Raw genomic sequence first — 18,000 nt, 5'->3', positions numbered from 1 at the left:
GTATTAGTGAGCAACACTGCAAGGGAAGTATTTTTAAATTTTATTTTTAATTTTTATTGTTATTATAAAGGTTATATACAGAGAGGTTACAGTTACGTAAGTCAGGTAATGAGTGCATTTCATTTTTGGACAATGTCGCCCCTTCCCTCGTTCTCTCTCAGCTTTTCCCTTCCATCCCTACTCACAAGTTATATAGTTCATTTTCAACATAGTGTCTAGCAAGTACCACTGCTATATTTGTTCACCCTTGGAAGTCAGTATAGTAAACTTATTCTTGCTACTCTTTTGGCTTGTTCTTTGATCTTGAGTAAATCATTTAACTTCACTAAGTCTTCAATTTTCTCATCTCTGGCATGATAATTGTATTAGATTATCTATCAAGGCCCTTTCAGCTATAATACTTAACTACTCTTTGACCCCAAGAAGTGTGAGTACATCCAGATGCTGGTTGCTTATATCTGCAATCCTAGCTAGTCAGGAGGCTGAGCTATAAGGATCATAGTTTGAAGCCAGTGGAGGCAGGAAAATCCCTGAGAATCTTACATCCATTTAATTACCAAAAAAGCCTGAAATGAAGTATAGCTCAAGAGGTAACCTTGAGCAAAAACAAAAAGAAGCTCTGAACAAGGCCCGTGCCCAAGAACGACACAGAGAGAGAAAGAGAGAGAGAGAATCCTACCCATAGTGGAAGGAATTATGTACCTATTATTTCTTAGTATACTTAGATACTGATTAATCAAACTGAAAATATGAATTCAATATACTTAATATAAAACTCTTAGAAAAGAACTTGCCACATAATAAATGGCAAATATAATTTATTTATATTGCTGTTGATTTATCAGATAGGACAGATATAATATATCGTTTTTCTGTGAAACTTTGATCTTTTTATTACTAGACATGCTATTTTGTTAACTTGTTATTAAATGTACTTTTTTTTTTTTTTGCCAGTCCTGGAACTTGAACTCAGGGCCTGAGGACTGTCCCTGGCTTCTTTTTGCTCAAGGCCAGCACTCTACCACTTGAGCCACAGCATCACTTCTGGTCTTTTCTATATATGTGGTGCTGAGGAATCGAACCCAAGGCTTCATGTATACAAGGCAAACACTCTTGCCACTAGGCCATATTCCCAAATGTGCTCATTTTATCTACTCTAATTTATAGTTATTTTTCTGAGTTTCATAGATATATTTAGACTTTTAAAATGTTCATAAAAATTGGTTCCAAGAGCAAATATATTGGGGAAACTCAATGTATCTTACACATTGTAGGAAAATCACAATGTTCCTTAGCCTATTGAAGCCACTGATACTTCCTTTACAAAACAACAACAAAAAGTTTAAATATATTTAAATTAGCAGTTTGAAGATGTATTTATATATCAAACCCATCCATGTTGAAAGCAATTAGCATCTCAACAAAGACATTTCAGAAAATACTGTTCTAATCCATTCCCTATTTTCTTTTCTGACTTAACATTGTTCAAGAAAGCTTTTGTAAAGTGTTGGAACTAACTTATTTTTTTCAGTTTTTCCTTTCTCTTGATAGTGTCTATTTCTAAGAGGATGAAATTACACTCTTATTTTTTTTAAGTTGAAAATTTAAATTTACTTTTGTTTTCTCTAGCTAATTCAGAGGAGCTCATAGAGGGAAATTCTGTTGATTCATCAATCCATCAAGTAGTGGACAGTGGAGGCCAGAGAGTCATCACCATCGTGACGGATGGAGTTCCTCTGGGTAATATCCAAACTGCAATTCCTGCTGGAGGCATTGGCCAGCCATTTATTGTAACTGTGCAGGATGGACATCAAGGTGAGGTATCACCCATAGACAATTTTTTTAGATTAAAAGATACTTTAAGCCAGGTATGGTGGTACACACCTGTAACCCCAGCTACTCAAGAGAGGGGCAAAAGCTCATGATCAGGTATGTTTAGGGAGACCCTATCCCAAAAGTAAAATACAAACAAAAGACTTAGGGGTATGGCTCAAGTGGTAGAGCACTTGCCTAGCATGTGTGAGGCCCTAGGTTCAATCCCAGATTCCACATAAAAATATTAAAAAGGTATTTTTTTATTGTCAAAGTAATGTACAGAGGGGTTACAGTTACATACATAAGGCAGTGAGTACATTTATTTATTTTTATTTTTTGCCAATCCTGGAGCTGAACTCAGGGCCTGAGCACTGTCCCTGGCTTCTTTTTGCTCAAGGCTAGCACTCTGCCAACTTGAGCCACAGTGCCACTTTTGGACTTTTCTATATATGTAGTGCTGAGGAATCGAACCTAGGGCTTCGTGTATATGAGGCAAGCACTCTTGCCACTAGGCCATATTCCCAGCTCTTATCAAACTTTTTACCTCTATTTTTCTCCCATCTTCCCCCATCCCTAGTTCCCTCCCAACCCTCCCCTGAGATGTACAGTTGGTTTACAGCATATTGTCTTATAAGTATTGTTGTTGCATTGGTTCGCCTTTTACCCTTCGCCCCTTCCCTAGTTCTGATAAACGTACATACAATACCTAGTGTGCCAAAGTCAGTTACAGTGACAGCAGGGGTAAAATCATGGGGAAGAAAGACAAAAGAAAAGGTATAATTTCATAGGGTACTTTGGAAATAACATCAAAGATAAACCACTTATTTCAAAATCTTGTAGTTCATCTCACTTAGTATCATCTTATGTGATAATGTATGCATTGCTATTGAGCTATTGTGCTCAATAACACAATAAACAAAAAAGGTATTTTAGACATTCTACATTTCCCTAAAAATGATCCAGTGAGACAATAATGGGCTAAGTGCTGGTGGCTCCCACCCATAACCCTAACTAGTCAAGAGACTGAGATCTGGGTGGGATCACAGAGGATCTGAGGATCTAACTAACTAGCAAAAAGTCAGAGTGGAAGTGTGGCCTAAGTGGTTGAGTACCTGCTTAGCTCTAAAAAAAACTAAGCAGCAATGAGAGCCCTGTGGTTCTGTTATCCTAGCTACCCTGGAGTCTGAGATCTAAGGGTTAAGATTCAAAGCCAGATAAGGCAAGAGAGTCCATGCAACTCTTTGTCTCCAATTAACCATTAAAATGCTAGAAATTGAGGCATAACTCAAATAGGAGAGTGTCATCCTTAAGTGAAAATTCTCCAGACAGGGCATCTGGCCCCTAGATCAAGCCCCAGTACTGGCATAAAACAACAACAAAATATAGACAAGGAAACAGCTCTGTGGCTCAAGTGGTAGAGTGCTTGCCTAGCATGCATGAAGCCCTGGGTTTTTCTTTTTTTTCTTTTTTTTTTTGCCAGTCCTGGGTCTTGGACTCAGGACTGTCTCTGGACTCAGAGCACTGTCCCTGGCTTCTTTTTGCTCAAGGCTAGCACTCTACCACTTGAGCCACAGTGCCACTTCTGGAATTTTCTATTTATGTAGTGCTGAGAAATCAAACCCAGGGCTTCATGCATGCAAGGCAAGCACTCTACCACTAAGCCATATTCCCAGCCCGAAGCCCTCGGTTTGATTCCTCAGTACCACATAAAGCCAGATGTGGCACTGTGGCTCATTGGTAGAGCACTAGCCTTGAGCAAAAAGCTCAGGGACAGTACCCAGGCCCTGAGTTAAAGCTACAGGTCTGGCCAAAAACAAACAAAAGTAATAATAATAATATTTCCTGGAAGCTGGTGGCTCATACCTGTCATAGCCACTCAGGAGGCTGAGATCTGAGGGTCACGGGTCAAAGCCAGCCTGAGCAGAAAAGTCCCTATGAGACAATCTTATCTCCAATTAACCACTCAAAAACTGGAAGTGGCTCTGTGGCTCAAAGTGGTAAAGCACTAGCCTTAAGCAGAAAAGCTCAGGGACAGCACCCAGGCCCTGAGTTCAAGCCCCACGACCAACAACAACAAAAAAGACAAATGATAGAATCAGGTACTGGTAGCTCAAGCCTGTAATCCTAGCTGCTTAGGTGGCTGAAACCTGTAGGACCACAGTTCAAGGCTATTCCCAGTAGAAAAGTCCATGAAGATCTATTTCTAAAATAACCAACAAAAAGCAGGACTGGAAGGCATGTCTCAAGTGGTAAAGCACCAGCCAAAGAAGCCAAGCAAATACAAGGACCTGCAAAAAGAAAGTACTAAGAGAGTAGGAGAATGCCAAATACAAAGAACTTCTGAGAAAGAAACAAATGTTAAGCAGCCTGATAAAACCTAATTAATTTTAGTTTTTTTGTCAGTTGTAGGGCTTGTATTAACTCTTTAATCTTTCCTGTCTTTCTCTGAAGGGCCATATCTTGCCTGTTGATTCTGAAGCCCCAGAGTTATCAAAAACAATGTATCAGGATATATTTCACTTCGTTTTTTAGTTAAAAACAAGCAAAGCTTCTTTGTTTGGTTATGTATTCATCACCTCCAATTGGTGTCCTTTGGCTTATAGTTCTAACTGTACCTGCTGGTCAGGTTGCAGAGGAAACTATAATTGAAGAGGAAGAGGAAGAAGAGGCAGTGAAGTTGCCATTGACAAAGAGAGCAAGGATGGAAGAAATAACAAACACTGGGGAAGAAAGCAAGGTAATGTTATTTTTAGAAGAAAAGAGAGAACCAAAAACTGTAACTATTAAGTTCTGAACCTTTATCTTCTATGTACTTTCTGGATAATATGTAGTATATATCGGCGAAAAGAATTAAGAAATGTTTACCATGTGGTGACATGGTTTGCTTTACAGGAAGGCAACGAAAGAGAATTACTACAGCAGCAACTCCAGGAGGCCAATCGAAGAGCTCAGGAATACCGACACCAGCTCCTAAAGAAAGAGCAGGAGGCAGAACAGTACCGCCTTAAACTAGAGGCTATGGCCCAACACCAGCCTAATGGAGTTGATTTCACCATGGTTGAAGAGATAGCTGAGGTGGACACTGTAGTAGTAACAGAGGGGGAGGTGGAAGAAAGAGAAACAGAAGTCAGGAGTTCAGGAGGCACCACAGAGACTAACATTGGAGTTTCCATAGAAACTGTTTCATCTTAACATGCAGGGGCCACAACTTGCACTGAGTACATCTTATTCCTCTTAAGAAGAAAATGCAAAGACAAACATATAAAAATTAAAAATGTCCTTAAGAAAACTATAGGAGGATACGATGCTTGGGCCCAAGAAGGCTCTGCATGCAACTGGAGAATCCAAAGCCATGTTCAGGGAACACTTCTAAGGGACCTAAAGAATAAGGACCAAGGGCTGGGAATATGGCCTAGTGGCAAGAGTGCTTGCCTCGTATATATGAAGCCCCGGGTTCGATTCCTCAGCACCACATATATAGAAAATGGCCAGAAGTGGCGCTGTGGCTCAAGAGGTAGAGTGCTAGCCTTGAGCAAAAAGAAGCCAGGGACAGTGCTCAGGTCCTGAGTCTAAGGCCCAGGACTGGCAAAAAAAAAAAAAAAAAAAAAAAGGACCAAATTTCTTAGCTTACTTGAATGCGTTAAGCATAGAGGCAAATGAGTGCTGAATGTTGTGGGTTGATTATTTTTATAAATAACTGGTTTTATATAAGAATATTTCAAAATAATACTTCTAATACATACACACCAAGAGCCTTTAATAATTATGCCTGAAAATTTCAAGTGACCTGATACTTTTTGCCTTATGTTTTTGGGACTGATTAGAAGGATATTAGAAGCAAGCTTTGGGGAAATAAAAAGCATATATTCTGCTTCTAAAGGATCAGGCACACTCAACTATCCCAAGGTAATTTTACTGAAAATAAATTATGAGCTGGGAATGGTGGTGTACATCCATAATCCCAGCACTCAGGAGACTGAGATAGTAGGATTGCCAGTTTGAGGCCAGCCTGGACTACATAACTTAACTCTGTCACTATCGTGTGTCCATAGCTCAGATGTCAGCTTAAAAAATGGAAATATTGCTGGGGGTGTAACTCAGTGGTAGAATGGGTACCTAGCATGGATAAAGCTGGTTCAATTTCCAACAGCACATACATAATTAAAAATAATAGCTGGGTACAAATGGCTCGTGCCTATAATTCTAATTACTCAGGAGGCTGAGACTTAATGGGTTGAGGTTTGAAGCCAACCCAGGCAGAAAAGTCCAGCACACTACTTCCAGTTAATCAGCAAAATACCAGACTGGCGATGTAGTAGAGTACCAGCTGTGAGCAAGAAAGCCCTGCAACAGCACAAAGCTATAAGTTCAGGTCCCAGAACTGGCACAAAAAAGAAAAAACCTTGACATCAAGCATTTTAAAACTATAAAGAACACTTGTTTATGTGGGAGAGGTGTTGTATATAAAACCCAAGTCCTCTGGCTATGTTTTCAGAGTGCTGGAAAACGGCCAGCAAGAGGCTTCTTATTGGGCTATGAAAACTGGTCTTAAGATAAAAACTTTGCATTGAATGTATTTTAGGAAATTGTAACCAGGAGAGTAGTCTGAACAACTTGTTTCCAGACATCTGTTTATATAAAATTGAACTCAAACTCTTTAATTTTGTAAAATTCTGTTGAATCTTCTGTCATTTGGGATACATGGACTTTTCTATGGCACTTATATCTTACATGTCAAAAAACAAATCATGGAGAGTAGTAGAGATGATGAATGCTGATGATTATACTTTTATTTCCATTTGATTTTGAGTGAATTAATTGCTCTGTTTCTCTAAGCTTGGGCCTAATACAGAGCTTTGTGCCTTATCAATGCATATTGACTAGGGGAATAGCAACTATCTGTGGGATAACGTGAGAAATCCAAGATTGTGGCCCCTTTGTCTACCTTCCTCCCTTTTCTCCTACTGCCTACTCCCTTTGGTTAAGTGCTCTCATTGCTGGGTTTTCTTTGTATATCAGCATGAGGGTTTAAAAGACAAAGAAACAAAGAAAAGGGATGGAGAGAGAAAAGTTGTGAAGAAGTTACATTGTATAGGTTATTGCCTTTGAAATCCAGCTCTCACCATTTTACGCTTGCTTGTTTGTAAATGAGAAGAAACCTGAGAGAGATTGGCCAAGTAAACATTTGAATGATTGTTTAGAATGTGGTTTTCTTAATTAAAGGTCATGGGGAAACATGCTTTTTTTTTTTTCCTGGTGCCAGTCCTAAGACTTGAACTCAGGTCCTGGACACTGTTTTGAGCTTTTTTTGCTCGACTAGCACTCTACCACTTGAGACATGGCTCTACTTGGGGGTTTTTTGGTGGTTAATTGGAGATAAGATATGACCTTCCTGTCCAGGCTGGCTTTGAACGGTGATCCTCAGATCTCAACCTCCTGAGAAGCTAGGATTACAAGCATGAGCCATCAGCACCCATCAGACATGGATTTTTAATTTGGAAAATAACTTGACAAGTTAACTTGATTCAATTTACCTTGATTAGTGAAGTAATTTGTTGTAGTGTTCCAAGGTGCAGAATCATTTTGGGCTCAAAATAGACTGAAAATATAATTCCCCAAACCAAATTTAGCAAACACAATTGGCTGTTAGAGGCATTTAGACATAGGATTGGTTTTGAAATCAATCTTGGCTACTAGCCACCTAAGCTAGGTTTTCTCCTTGGTTCTGAGTACTTAGCACTTCCCAGATGAATACATAAGAGAAAAAGTAAAACTGAATCTGCTATCAAATTATCCTATTCCCGTTTGAAGTACTTTCTTTTTCTTCTTCTTCTTCTGAGTCACTTTGGGAATCAGGTGCTAACAATTTGGCTGCCAGGTTGGCATTTCTGGCCTTAGCTTAACTACGAGGGCCAAGAACCAAGAATCATTTAAGGTATCTGTTGCCTTTATTCTTTGTGTACATGTTGGTTTTAGTCCTCCTCCCCCATTAAGGGAGTAGAGGTTAACCCAAGATATCCAAGCCCAACAACCTCACTCCTGGAGACATTGATTGGGGATGGGGGTGTCCATCTGACACTCCCTTCTGTGCATATAGAGTCCCCACCTCTAGTGAGAATTGAAAAAGATATGTTTGCACTCAAAAAAAAACAACATCTTGAACACAGCTCAAGTCATTTTTGACAACAGAGTATCTAAGGAGTTTATGAGAGAAGAGGTAGGGAGGGAGATGCACAGTTCCTGTATCATTTTTATTTACTTGGAAGAGACTGTTTAGCATCCCAGAGAAGAGAAGAAGGATTTGATCTCTAGTTATATTAACATGGAGAGGGTGATGGGTCAGGATACCTTCAAAGTAGTTAGAAATTAAATATTGAAGACTGGAGGTATGACCCAAGTGGTAGAGTGCTATCTTGGAGCAAAAAAGCTGAGAGTGTAAAGCTGAGTGGGGTCAGGCCCCAGAAGAAAAAAAAAATTGAAAGGTCAGACCATTAGTCCTAGCACTCAGGGAACTGAGGCAAAAGGATCAAGAATGGGAGACCAGCCTGGACTACATAGAAATATTGTCTGAAAATAAAAAATAAATTTAGAAAGGAAAGAAAAGACAAAACAAAAAAATCTGAGTAAAAGTGGCTAATGTCTGTAATCCTAGTAACTACTTTGGAGGCTGAAATCTGAGGATAACAGTTTAAAGCCAGCCTAGGCAGAAAGATCCAATTAACCAGCAGCAAAAAGCCAGAAGTGGAGCTGTCAGAAGTAGAGCTGTGGGCTGGGGATATAGCCTAGTGGCAAGAGTGCCTGCCTCGGATACACGAGGCCCTAGGTTCGATTCCCCAGCACCACATATACAGAAAACGGCCAGAAGCGGCTCTGTGGCTCAAGTGGCAGAGTGCTAGCCTTGAGCGGGAAGAAGCCAGGGACAGTGCTCAGGCCCTGAGTCCAAGGCCCACAACTGGCCAAAAAAAAAAAAAAAAAAAAAAAAAGAAGTAGAGCTGTGACTCAAGTGTGGTAGAGTACTTGAGTGAAAAAGCTAAGAGACAGCACTGAGGCCCTGAGTTCAAGCCTTAGTACCTGCACAAAAAAGATAAATATTGAACAAACTAGTGCAATACCATTTTATGACTTTTCATAAGTGAATCAGCCATGGAAATCATTAAGATGCAGCCTAGTTCTTTGAGTTTAGAAGACTCCAACTGTTTTTGTTTTGTGGGTCATGGGGCTTGAACTCAAGGCTTGGGTACTGTCCTTGAGCTTTTTCCCTCAAGTCTAGAGCTCTACCGCTTTGAGCCACAGTGCCATTTCCAGTTTTCTGGTAGTTTTGAAGAGTCTCACCGCCTTTCCTACCCGGGCTGGCTTTGAACAAAGTTCCTTAGATTTCAGCCTCCTATGTAGCTAGGATTACAAGCATGAGTCACTGGTGGCCTGGTGAGTCCAACTTTTTTTGGGGGGTGGTGGGGGGGTGGGAGGTGTTGGTTTATTGAGAATCAACAGAAAATAGTTGAGCACTGGTGCTTGAATCCCAGGAACTTGGAGTTTCAGGTGGTACCTGCTTTAAAATAATGCTGCTTTAGCAATATCAGTATTAATGTCAGGAATTTTGACCCTGTATTTGCATTTTGGTCTCAAGCCTTTGTTGTAAAAAGATGGAAAAAAAGAATTTTAATACTTCTGTTCTTGTTCCTGGTTTCAGGGAAATTAATTGTAAATGCATAAATGTACATTCCCTTCCTAACTTTGTGGGACCTCTAAATTGTAATGCCAGAGTTAAGGTATCTTGATTGAATCATGAAAGAACTTGGCTTTAGGGTTGTTTTGAACTCAGTGCCTTAAAAGAGATTCTTTTTCTCTGCCAGATATATATTGTTATTTTTTACTTTGATTTCCCTCTACTTCAGCTTTACCATTGCATTATTAAAATTTTTGTGTCTGTTCAGTAATATTAGAAATCTTTGGCATACAAAATAATTTTCTTTTTTATATTGATATAAAATAATTGAATTTACTAGCTGGCTCTGCATTTCTTAGGTATTGAATAATAGGTTGTTTTCTAGATGTATGTTAGTGTACATGTTTGTAAATACATATGCATTTTCCCACTATTGTTGTTCATTTTAAGTTCATCTCTAAATTACCTGGTATAACCTGGAAATAGTAATTTTAATTAAATACAGAGGGTTTCTTTGTATCCAATGAAAGGGCTGAAAATGAGGAAGAGAAAGCTTTACCTTGGTCTTCTCTGTCAGACAGTAAAGAGAAGCCCAGGAGGTAAAGTCTCAGGGAGAGCCAGAACCTGGCAGTAAAGGGAGTTATTGCCAAGCACTGGTGGCTCACGCCTGTAATCCTAGCTACCCAGGAGACTAAGATCTGAGGATCAAGGTTTGAAGCTAGCTTGGGCAGACAAATTCTAGAGACTTACCTCCAATTAACAATCCAAAAAGCCGGAAGTGGAGAGGTGAGTCAAGTGGTAGAGTGCAAACCCCAGAAAAACAACAAAAAATAACACCGCTGAGCAAGTAAGAAGTTCCAGATAAAGTGTTACAGTAAAAGGAACAGAACAAATATTCTTTAGTATATCTACCATTCTGGTTTAGAATCTCATCATTTTGAGAAATGATGTTCATTTTGAGAAAGCCTGTATGACTATTTCTTCACAACATGAAGATCCTTCAGGCTACAAGAGTTACAGCATAGAGTGAACTCATCCCAGTAGTTTAACAATGCGTGGGGATAAGTTTTTGCCCTAGTTTATTAGAGAAGTACTTGCTACTCTCTAGTCTTCGTGCAGCCCCAAATGGAATACATGTCAAAGCACCTGTATGCGCTTTTGGCCCTGATCTATCTAGACTTCATGTGATGATTCTTTCCCCCTTCTGAGTTAGTACTCAACTATGCCAATTTATCTAACAAGAGACCAGAATTGAGAAGGCTGTGAATTGGAATTAAATAGCTTTGAGCCTCTGGTGCTGCCCTTTAAAAAAAAAAAAAATTAACCTCTTTAGGATTAGGGGGTGGGGTGACATTCCTAGACTCTGCAGTAGCAATTTGGCTTGTTAATAGCAGGAAATTGTATGCCCTATCTCTCTCCCTTCCCTTTCCCCCTGCCCCACTACTGCTTCTGTGGTCCCATTGTTCTTATCTCACTGAGGCTTTCCCAGGCACTAGAACTTAATTAGTAGGTCATCTCTAATCCTTGAGCCTTATCTTTTGGACCCCTTCTCTCCCCATTACCACATATTTTGTTTATTCTGAGATGATTTGTTTCTGAGAATTAATCTAGGTCACACCCTCCATGTCACTGTGCTTCCCAGTTGGTTTCAGCATCTTGCTCTGTCAACAATAATGGTAGCACTCTGTTCCCTGGCTTTGCCCAATGTGCTCTCCTTCTGCCAAGGCCACTGTGGTTGTTTGTTTCGCAAGTCCTGGGGCTTGAACTCAGGGCCTGAGCACTGTCCCTGGCTTCTTTTTGCTCAAGGATAGCACTCTACCACTTGAGCCACAGCGCCATTTTCTGGCTTATTTTCTATATATGTGGTGCTGAGGAATCAAACCTAGGGCTTCATGTATGTGAGACAAGCACTCTACCACTAGGCAATATTCCCAGCCAACTGTGTGTTGTCTTTTTTTTAAGCAGGGGAGTACTCCTTGGTCCTTTTCACAATGTCTTCAGTTTTCCAGGGTATCTGACAGCTTTATGTACAGAAATTTCAATTTTAGGAAAGCTTAAATATCCTTTCTTTTTTTAATTAGGACAAAATAGTTTGATTCTGGTAAGTTTGTGTGGATGTGTGTGTGTGTATGAGCAGTTATATGAATATATACTTATACAGGTCTATATTATACATACAATTTTTGTACTGTCAGTTAAAATAAAGATGTTTCTTAATAAAGTGTCAGTGTTCTTGAATTTTTTTTGTCATGTAGGCAAAAATTATATCTGTCTTCTGATCCTATTCATACCTTCTGCCTTCTCCTTATCTTGTTACTCCATAGCTGGGTGTTCTTGAGAGGCAAAGCATAGGAGCTTTTGACTAGTTTCCTAAATCTACCTATTTGCCTAGCAGTAGACACCTAAGAGAGGAGAATAGTAACTGAAAAATGGTCCTGTGTCTTATGTGAGAGTCATGGCTGAGCCAGAAAGAGGAAGACACTAAGTTCAGGGAAGTCTGGAAAGTGGATTTGCTCTTCTGGCTTCTCAGCTACTCTTAGTTAATAAGGTGTTTGCTCTCTCAGCCCAAATTTAGCACACATTTTTTTTAACTATATACAAGGAGTGGTCTGGTAGTTGCAAAATCCCCATTGATAGTGAGGCTTGAATAAACTGATTAGGCCAGCTAAAGGTGTCCCCATTTAGTGTAGTGTTCTCAAAAGGTGTTCCTGCCAGCGACAACCAGTGACTCAACACCTGTAATCCTAGCTACTCAGGAGAGTGAGGTCTGAAACTCCAGGTTCAAAGCCAGCCAGGGCAGGAAAGCCATGAAACTTTCCTAAAATTAGCCACCAAAATGCTGGAAGTGGAGCTGTGGCTCAAACTGTAGAGAATTCGTTGTGGGCTGGGAAGGTGGCTTAGTGGTAGAGTGCTTGACTAGCATGCATGAAGCCCTGGATTCGATTCCTCAGTACCACATAAGCAGAAAAAGCTGGAAATGGTGCTGTGGCTCTAGTGGTAGAGCACTAGCCTTGAGCACAGAGAGGCTCAAGGACAGCACCTATGTCCTGAGTTCAAGCCCCAGTACCAGCACAAGAAAGGAAGAAAGGAAAGAAGGAAGGAAGGAAGTAAAGGTGATGTTTGGGAGAGGGCCCAATGTTATAATAAAACTTTTGCTACATATCTGGCAATAAGCTTAGTACTTTGCATGCATACACACACATTCACATGCATACATATACCTCTTTTGCAAGGTATTCACATTCATATACTTTATACAGATTATGTCTTTGCTTATTCCCACAACTTGTAAACATCGTTCTTTCTAAAACTACAGTTTCTACATTGAGTTATTAATGTTCTTTCCTCTGTAGTTTGTCCTTTCGTCAGAATATTGTTCACTGGATATAGTCAGCTTCATTTATCTCAGATTGCTCTTAAGAAACACTAGAGGCCAGGCACCAGTGGCTCACAAATGTAATCCTAGCTAGCTACTCAGGAGGCTGAGATCTGAGGATCAAGGTTTGAAAGTTTGAGATGATGATGATGATCATCATCATAGGGCTTGAACTTGGGGCCTGGACGCTGTCCTTGAGCTATTTTGCACAAGGCTAGCACTCTACCACTAAGAGCCACTGCCACTTCTGGTTTCTGGTGGTTAAAGATAAAGAGTATCACAGACTTTCCTGCCTGAGCTGGATTTCAATGGTGATCTGCAGATTTCAGCTTCCTACATATCCAGGATTATAGGCATGAGCCACCAGCGCCTGGCTGCATGAGATTCTTATCCCCAGTTAACCAGCAAAAACCTGGAAATGGAACTGTGGCTCAAGTGGTAGAGTACCATCCTTGTTCAAAAAAATCTAAGGGAGAACAGCCAGGCCCTAGTTTCAGACCTCAATACCAGCAAATAAATATGGGAAAGCCAAGCATGGTGATACAAGACTGTAATCTAAGCACCTTCATTATGTTAAGCATGTCATCTGCATCATGTTGGAATCCTAATACTCCTGATAAAAGGTAGTGATCCTCTGAATTCATGGGTTTCATATTTTATCCTTGTACTTGAGGCTTGCTGTTAACATATATAGCCTTAAATTCACTGTTGTTGGTTTGTGTGTTGTGTTGGCTGGGGGGAGGGGGTTCTGGGGTTTGAACTCAGAGACTTAGCACTGCCCCTGAGCTTTTTTGCTCAAGGATATGGCTCTAGCACTGAGCCACTGCCGCACTTCCAGCTTTTTGGTGGTCAGTTGGAGATAAGAGTTTCACAGACTTTCCTGATTAGGCTGGCTTTGAACCTCAGTCCTCAGATCTCAACCTCTTGAGTAGGCAGGGTTAGAGGCATGAGCTACCAACACCCAGATTTAACCTTAAATTCTTATGATCCAACATTTCTGAAGAATCAAATGCTGGATTGTGTAGTAAAGAGTGACTCACACCTGTGTGTTTGAAAGCATGGAACAGTGGCATTGGGCGCAACAACTCTGATACTAATAGCTCAGGCCCTTGTGACTTAGCTCCCAAAGAACACAAGATGTTAAACAGCTTTTCAAGCTCTTTGGAACCTTTTGTGTGTCAGGTCCCCAAAGCCTTTTTGAAGCTGATAGGCTCTGTTAGCTGGGCGCTGGTTTCTCCATAACTAGAATACTTCTGAGAAATCAGCTTAGAAAACCCCAGGGATGACGACTCTATCCTCCTGTTGGCATTTTTTTTTTTACTCAGGGCCTTGTTCATGCTAAGCAATTGCTCTACCACCTGAGCCACACCCATACTCTTTTTGTTTTTAGATTGTGAGTTCTTGAGTTCTGGTCTTGGCTTAGTTTGTCAGGGCTAGCACAGAAATCCTCTTACTTCCACCTCCTAAGCAACTGGGATTGCTAGCTTAAACCCACCATGCCCAGACAATTCTAGTTCTCTCTCTCTCTCTCTCTCTCTCTCTCTCTCTCTCTCTCTCTCTCTCTCTCTCTCTCTCTCTCTCTCTCTCTTTCTCTCTGCCAGTCCTGAGGCTTGAACTCAGGGCCTGGGCACTATCCCTGAGCTTCTTTTTGCTCAAGACTAGCACTCTACCACTTGAGCCACAGCACCACTTCTGGCTTTTCCTGTTTATGTGGTACTGAGAAACCAAACCCAGGGCTTCATGCATGCTAGGTAAGCACTCTACTACTAAGCCATAGTCCCAGCCCCTTTTTTGTTGTTTGTTCAGGGCCTGGGCACTGCCCCTAAGCTTTTCACTTCAGGCTCTACCACCTTGAGCCACAGGGCTACTTCCAGTTTTCTGGTGGTTAATTGGAGATAATAGTCGAATGGACTTTCCTGCCAGGTCTGGCTCGGAATCATGATCCTCAGATCTCAGCCTCATTAGTAGCTGTGATTACAGGCACCAGCCAAGGGCAGCCTGGCTCCAATTTAGTTTTCTACAGATAAATTTGTTTTTGTTTTATTGCCAGTTCCAGACACTTAACCTCAGAGCCTCAAGCTCTCAGTCTTCTTGCTTAAGGATGGTGCTCTACCACTTGAGCCACATTTCCACCTCATTTGTTGCTGGTTAGTTTGGAGACAAAAGTCTTTTTTGCCCAGGCTGGCTTTGAACCTCAATCCTTTGGATTTCAGCCACCTGAGTAGCTACAATTATAGTTGTGAGCCATCAGCATCTGGCTAAAGATATGTTTGTCCCAGGGCTGGGAGAGTGCTTGCCTAGCATTCATAAAGTCCTGGGTTCAATTCCTCAGCACCACATATATAGAAAAAGCAAGAAGTGGTGCTGTGACTCAAGTGGTAGAGTGCTAGCCTTGAGCAAACAGAAGCCAGGGACAGTGCTCAGGCCCTGAGTTCAAGGCCCAGGACTGGCAAAAAAAAAAGGCTGGATGTGGTGCTGTTTCTCAAGTGGTAGAGTGCTAGCTTTGAGCAAAAGAAGCTCAGTGACAGTGCCCAAGCCCCGTTCAAAAACAAAAGAAACCCATAAAACTGTGTCTAGGAGAGGTTAGTTGAGTTGCTAAGGTCACCTACAAAGCAAGTCATATTGGCCAAGGACTGTCTTTGGGGTCTTGTTTGGTCAGTAATGGGCCTTGAACTGAAGGTCTAGGCTGTCCCTGAGCTCTTTTGCTAGCCCTTTACCACTTGGAGCCTCATGGCCATTCCAGTTTTCTGGTGGTTAACTGGAGATAAGTGTCTCATGGACTTTACTGCCAGGGCTGGCTTTTGAACAGCAATCCTCAGATCTCATCCTTTTGAGTAGCTATGATTACTGGTGTGAGCCATCAGTGCCCAGCCCTAGGACTGTTATACTGACTACAACATAGGAGTTTTTATTCGCCCTGAGAGTCCAGCTTAGACACTATGGGCAAGAGAAGTCACCATATTCATATACACTAACAAATGAATATCATTTACAATTAAGTTCCAACCAGAAATTTACCTGTAAGTTGCTGCTGCTTGCAAAAAATTACAACACTAAATTTCCACTGTACAAACTTGTGGGTTGGGGGTCGCGAGGTGGCGACCGCTGCTGTCAGCGGTGGTGAAGAGCTGTCGGAAGTGCCGGCCCACGCCGCTGCCCTTCGCAACTGCACCTCAGCTCACCATGAACTACATGCCCGGCACCGCCAGCCTCATCGAGGACGTAGACAAAAAGCACTTGGTCCTGCTTTGAGATGGAAGGACACTTATAGGATTTTTAAGAAGCATTGATCAGTTTGCTAACAGTGCTACATCAGACTGTGGAGCGTATTCATGTGGGCAAAAAATATGGTGATATTCCTCGAGGGATTTTTGTGGTGAGAGGAGAAAATGTGGTCCTACTAGGAGAAATAGACTTGGAAAAGGAGAGTGACACACCTCTGCAACAAGTGTCTATTGAAGAGATCCTAGAAGAACAAAGGGTAGAACAGCAAAGCAAGTTGGAAGCCGAGAAGCTGAAAGTTCAGGCTCTTAAAGATCAGGGTCTCTCCATTCCCAGAGCGGACACTCTTGAGTATTACGCTCTGCTCAGAGGTTCTCACTCTTGGTAATCAGGGACCATGTCACTGACAGAAAGTGACACCCTGGTCACCTCATACATTTAACCAGAGACTGTAATTGTGAAGAGTTAGTTTTATTGTTAATTCACATATATACTTTGAAGAAATCATGGGATTTTTATGATACTTTGTTTAAGAAAAATCACTGTTTACGGAAACGATGGACTCCCTTTACCACATGTCCCTGCAGAGCCTGGAGCTTCATCTTTATATTGCTTTTCTTCTCCCAAAGTAGAGTTTATGGGAGACAGTCTGTATTTCTTTGTAAATTGTAAATAAAATATGAATCTCGTTTCCCCCCCCAAAAAAAAATTTCCACTGTATACATTTTTTTTTTTTTGGCCAGTCCTGGGCCTTGGACTCAGGGCCTGAGCACTGTCCCTGGCTTCTTCCCGCTCAAGGCTAGCACTCCGCCACTTGAGCCACAGCGCCACTTCTGGCCGTTTTCTGTATATGTGGTGCAGGGGAATCGAACCTAGGGCCTCGTGTATTCGAGGCAGGCACTCTTGCCACTAGGCTATATCCCCAGCCCCCCACTGTATACATTTTTGAAGGGGCTGGGAATATGGCCTAGTGGTAAAGTGCTCGCCTCGTATACATGAAGTCCTGGGTTCGATTCCTCAGCACCACATATATAGAAAAAGCCGGAAGTGGTGCTATGGCTCAAGTGGTAGAGTGCTAGCCTTGAGCAAAAAGAAGCCAGGGACAGTGCTCAAGCCCTGAGTCCACGCCCCAGGACTGGCAACAAAAACAAAACAAACATATACATTTTTGAAGCTCAATATTTCTGGATTCTACATCCATGGATTCAATTAACCACAGATAAAAAATATTTGGTAGGAAAATACTCTCTGCTGAATATGTGGAGGCTTTTATCACTTGCCATTGTTTCTAAACAACACAGTATTAACAGCTATTTACATTGTGTTAGAGGTTATGGTTTTGAGAAATTGTGATTTTATTTATTTATTTATTTTTGCCAGTCCTGGGCCTTGGACTCAGGGCCTGAGCACTGTCCCTGGCTTATTTTTGCTCAAGGCTAGCACTCTGCCACTTGAGCCACAGAACCACTTGTGGCCATTTTCTATATATATGGTGCTGGGGAATCGAACCCAGGGCTTCATGTATACAATGCAAGCACTCTTGCCACTAGGCCATATTCCCAGCCCATAGGTGTTATTTTGTATTTATATTTTTAAAATATTGTCTCATTGGGCTTTATGTTCAGAGATGCTTGTTACGTGGTGCATTTTTGAGTATTTTCATTTGAAGAACATCCTGTACCTTCTACTTATAGGGGTATGATTGAATGATTTTCAGCATTTCCAAGTTAACTAGGACCAGAGAAATGGACTCAAATAGCTCAGCACACGACTAGCTTGATTTTTTATTTTTTTTTTGGCCAGTCCTGGGGCTTGAACTCTGGGCCTGGACATTGTCCCTGAACTTCTTTTGCTCAAGGCTAGCACTCTACCACTTGAGCCACAGCACCACTTCTGGCTTTTTCTGTTTATGTGGTGCTGA

General features: G+C 41.3%; 1 protein-coding gene and 1 pseudogene across 2 annotated transcripts in view; both read left to right on the top strand.

The window, feature by feature from the left end:
* The window catches only part of Gabpb2 (GA binding protein transcription factor subunit beta 2), a 35,861-nt gene extending 30,628 nt beyond the window's left edge, over positions 1-5,233 (top strand). Inside the window, exons 7-9 of one of the 2 annotated variants that reach the window (XM_048356566.1) lie at positions 1,630-1,815; positions 4,419-4,552; positions 4,708-5,233. In XM_048356566.1, the coding sequence (XP_048212523.1) occupies positions 1,630-1,815; positions 4,419-4,552; positions 4,708-5,007 (620 nt within the window). In that variant the 3' untranslated portion in view covers positions 5,008-5,233. The remainder of the gene's footprint in view (positions 1-1,629; positions 1,816-4,418; positions 4,553-4,707) is intronic. The other variant, XM_048356567.1, reaches the window with a different exon arrangement.
* Positions 5,234-15,993: 10,760 nt separating this feature from the next.
* Positions 15,994-16,467, top strand: LOC125360207 (annotated as a pseudogene).
* The last annotated feature ends 1,533 nt before the right edge of the window (positions 16,468-18,000 follow it).

Source organism: Perognathus longimembris, chromosome 11 (assembly GCF_023159225.1).
Source record: "Perognathus longimembris pacificus isolate PPM17 chromosome 11, ASM2315922v1, whole genome shotgun sequence".
In the NCBI taxonomy this organism is placed as follows: Eukaryota; Metazoa; Chordata; class Mammalia; order Rodentia; family Heteromyidae; genus Perognathus; species Perognathus longimembris.
Note: the sequence above shows the minus strand (reverse complement) of the source record. Positions and strands in the feature narration are given on the sequence as shown.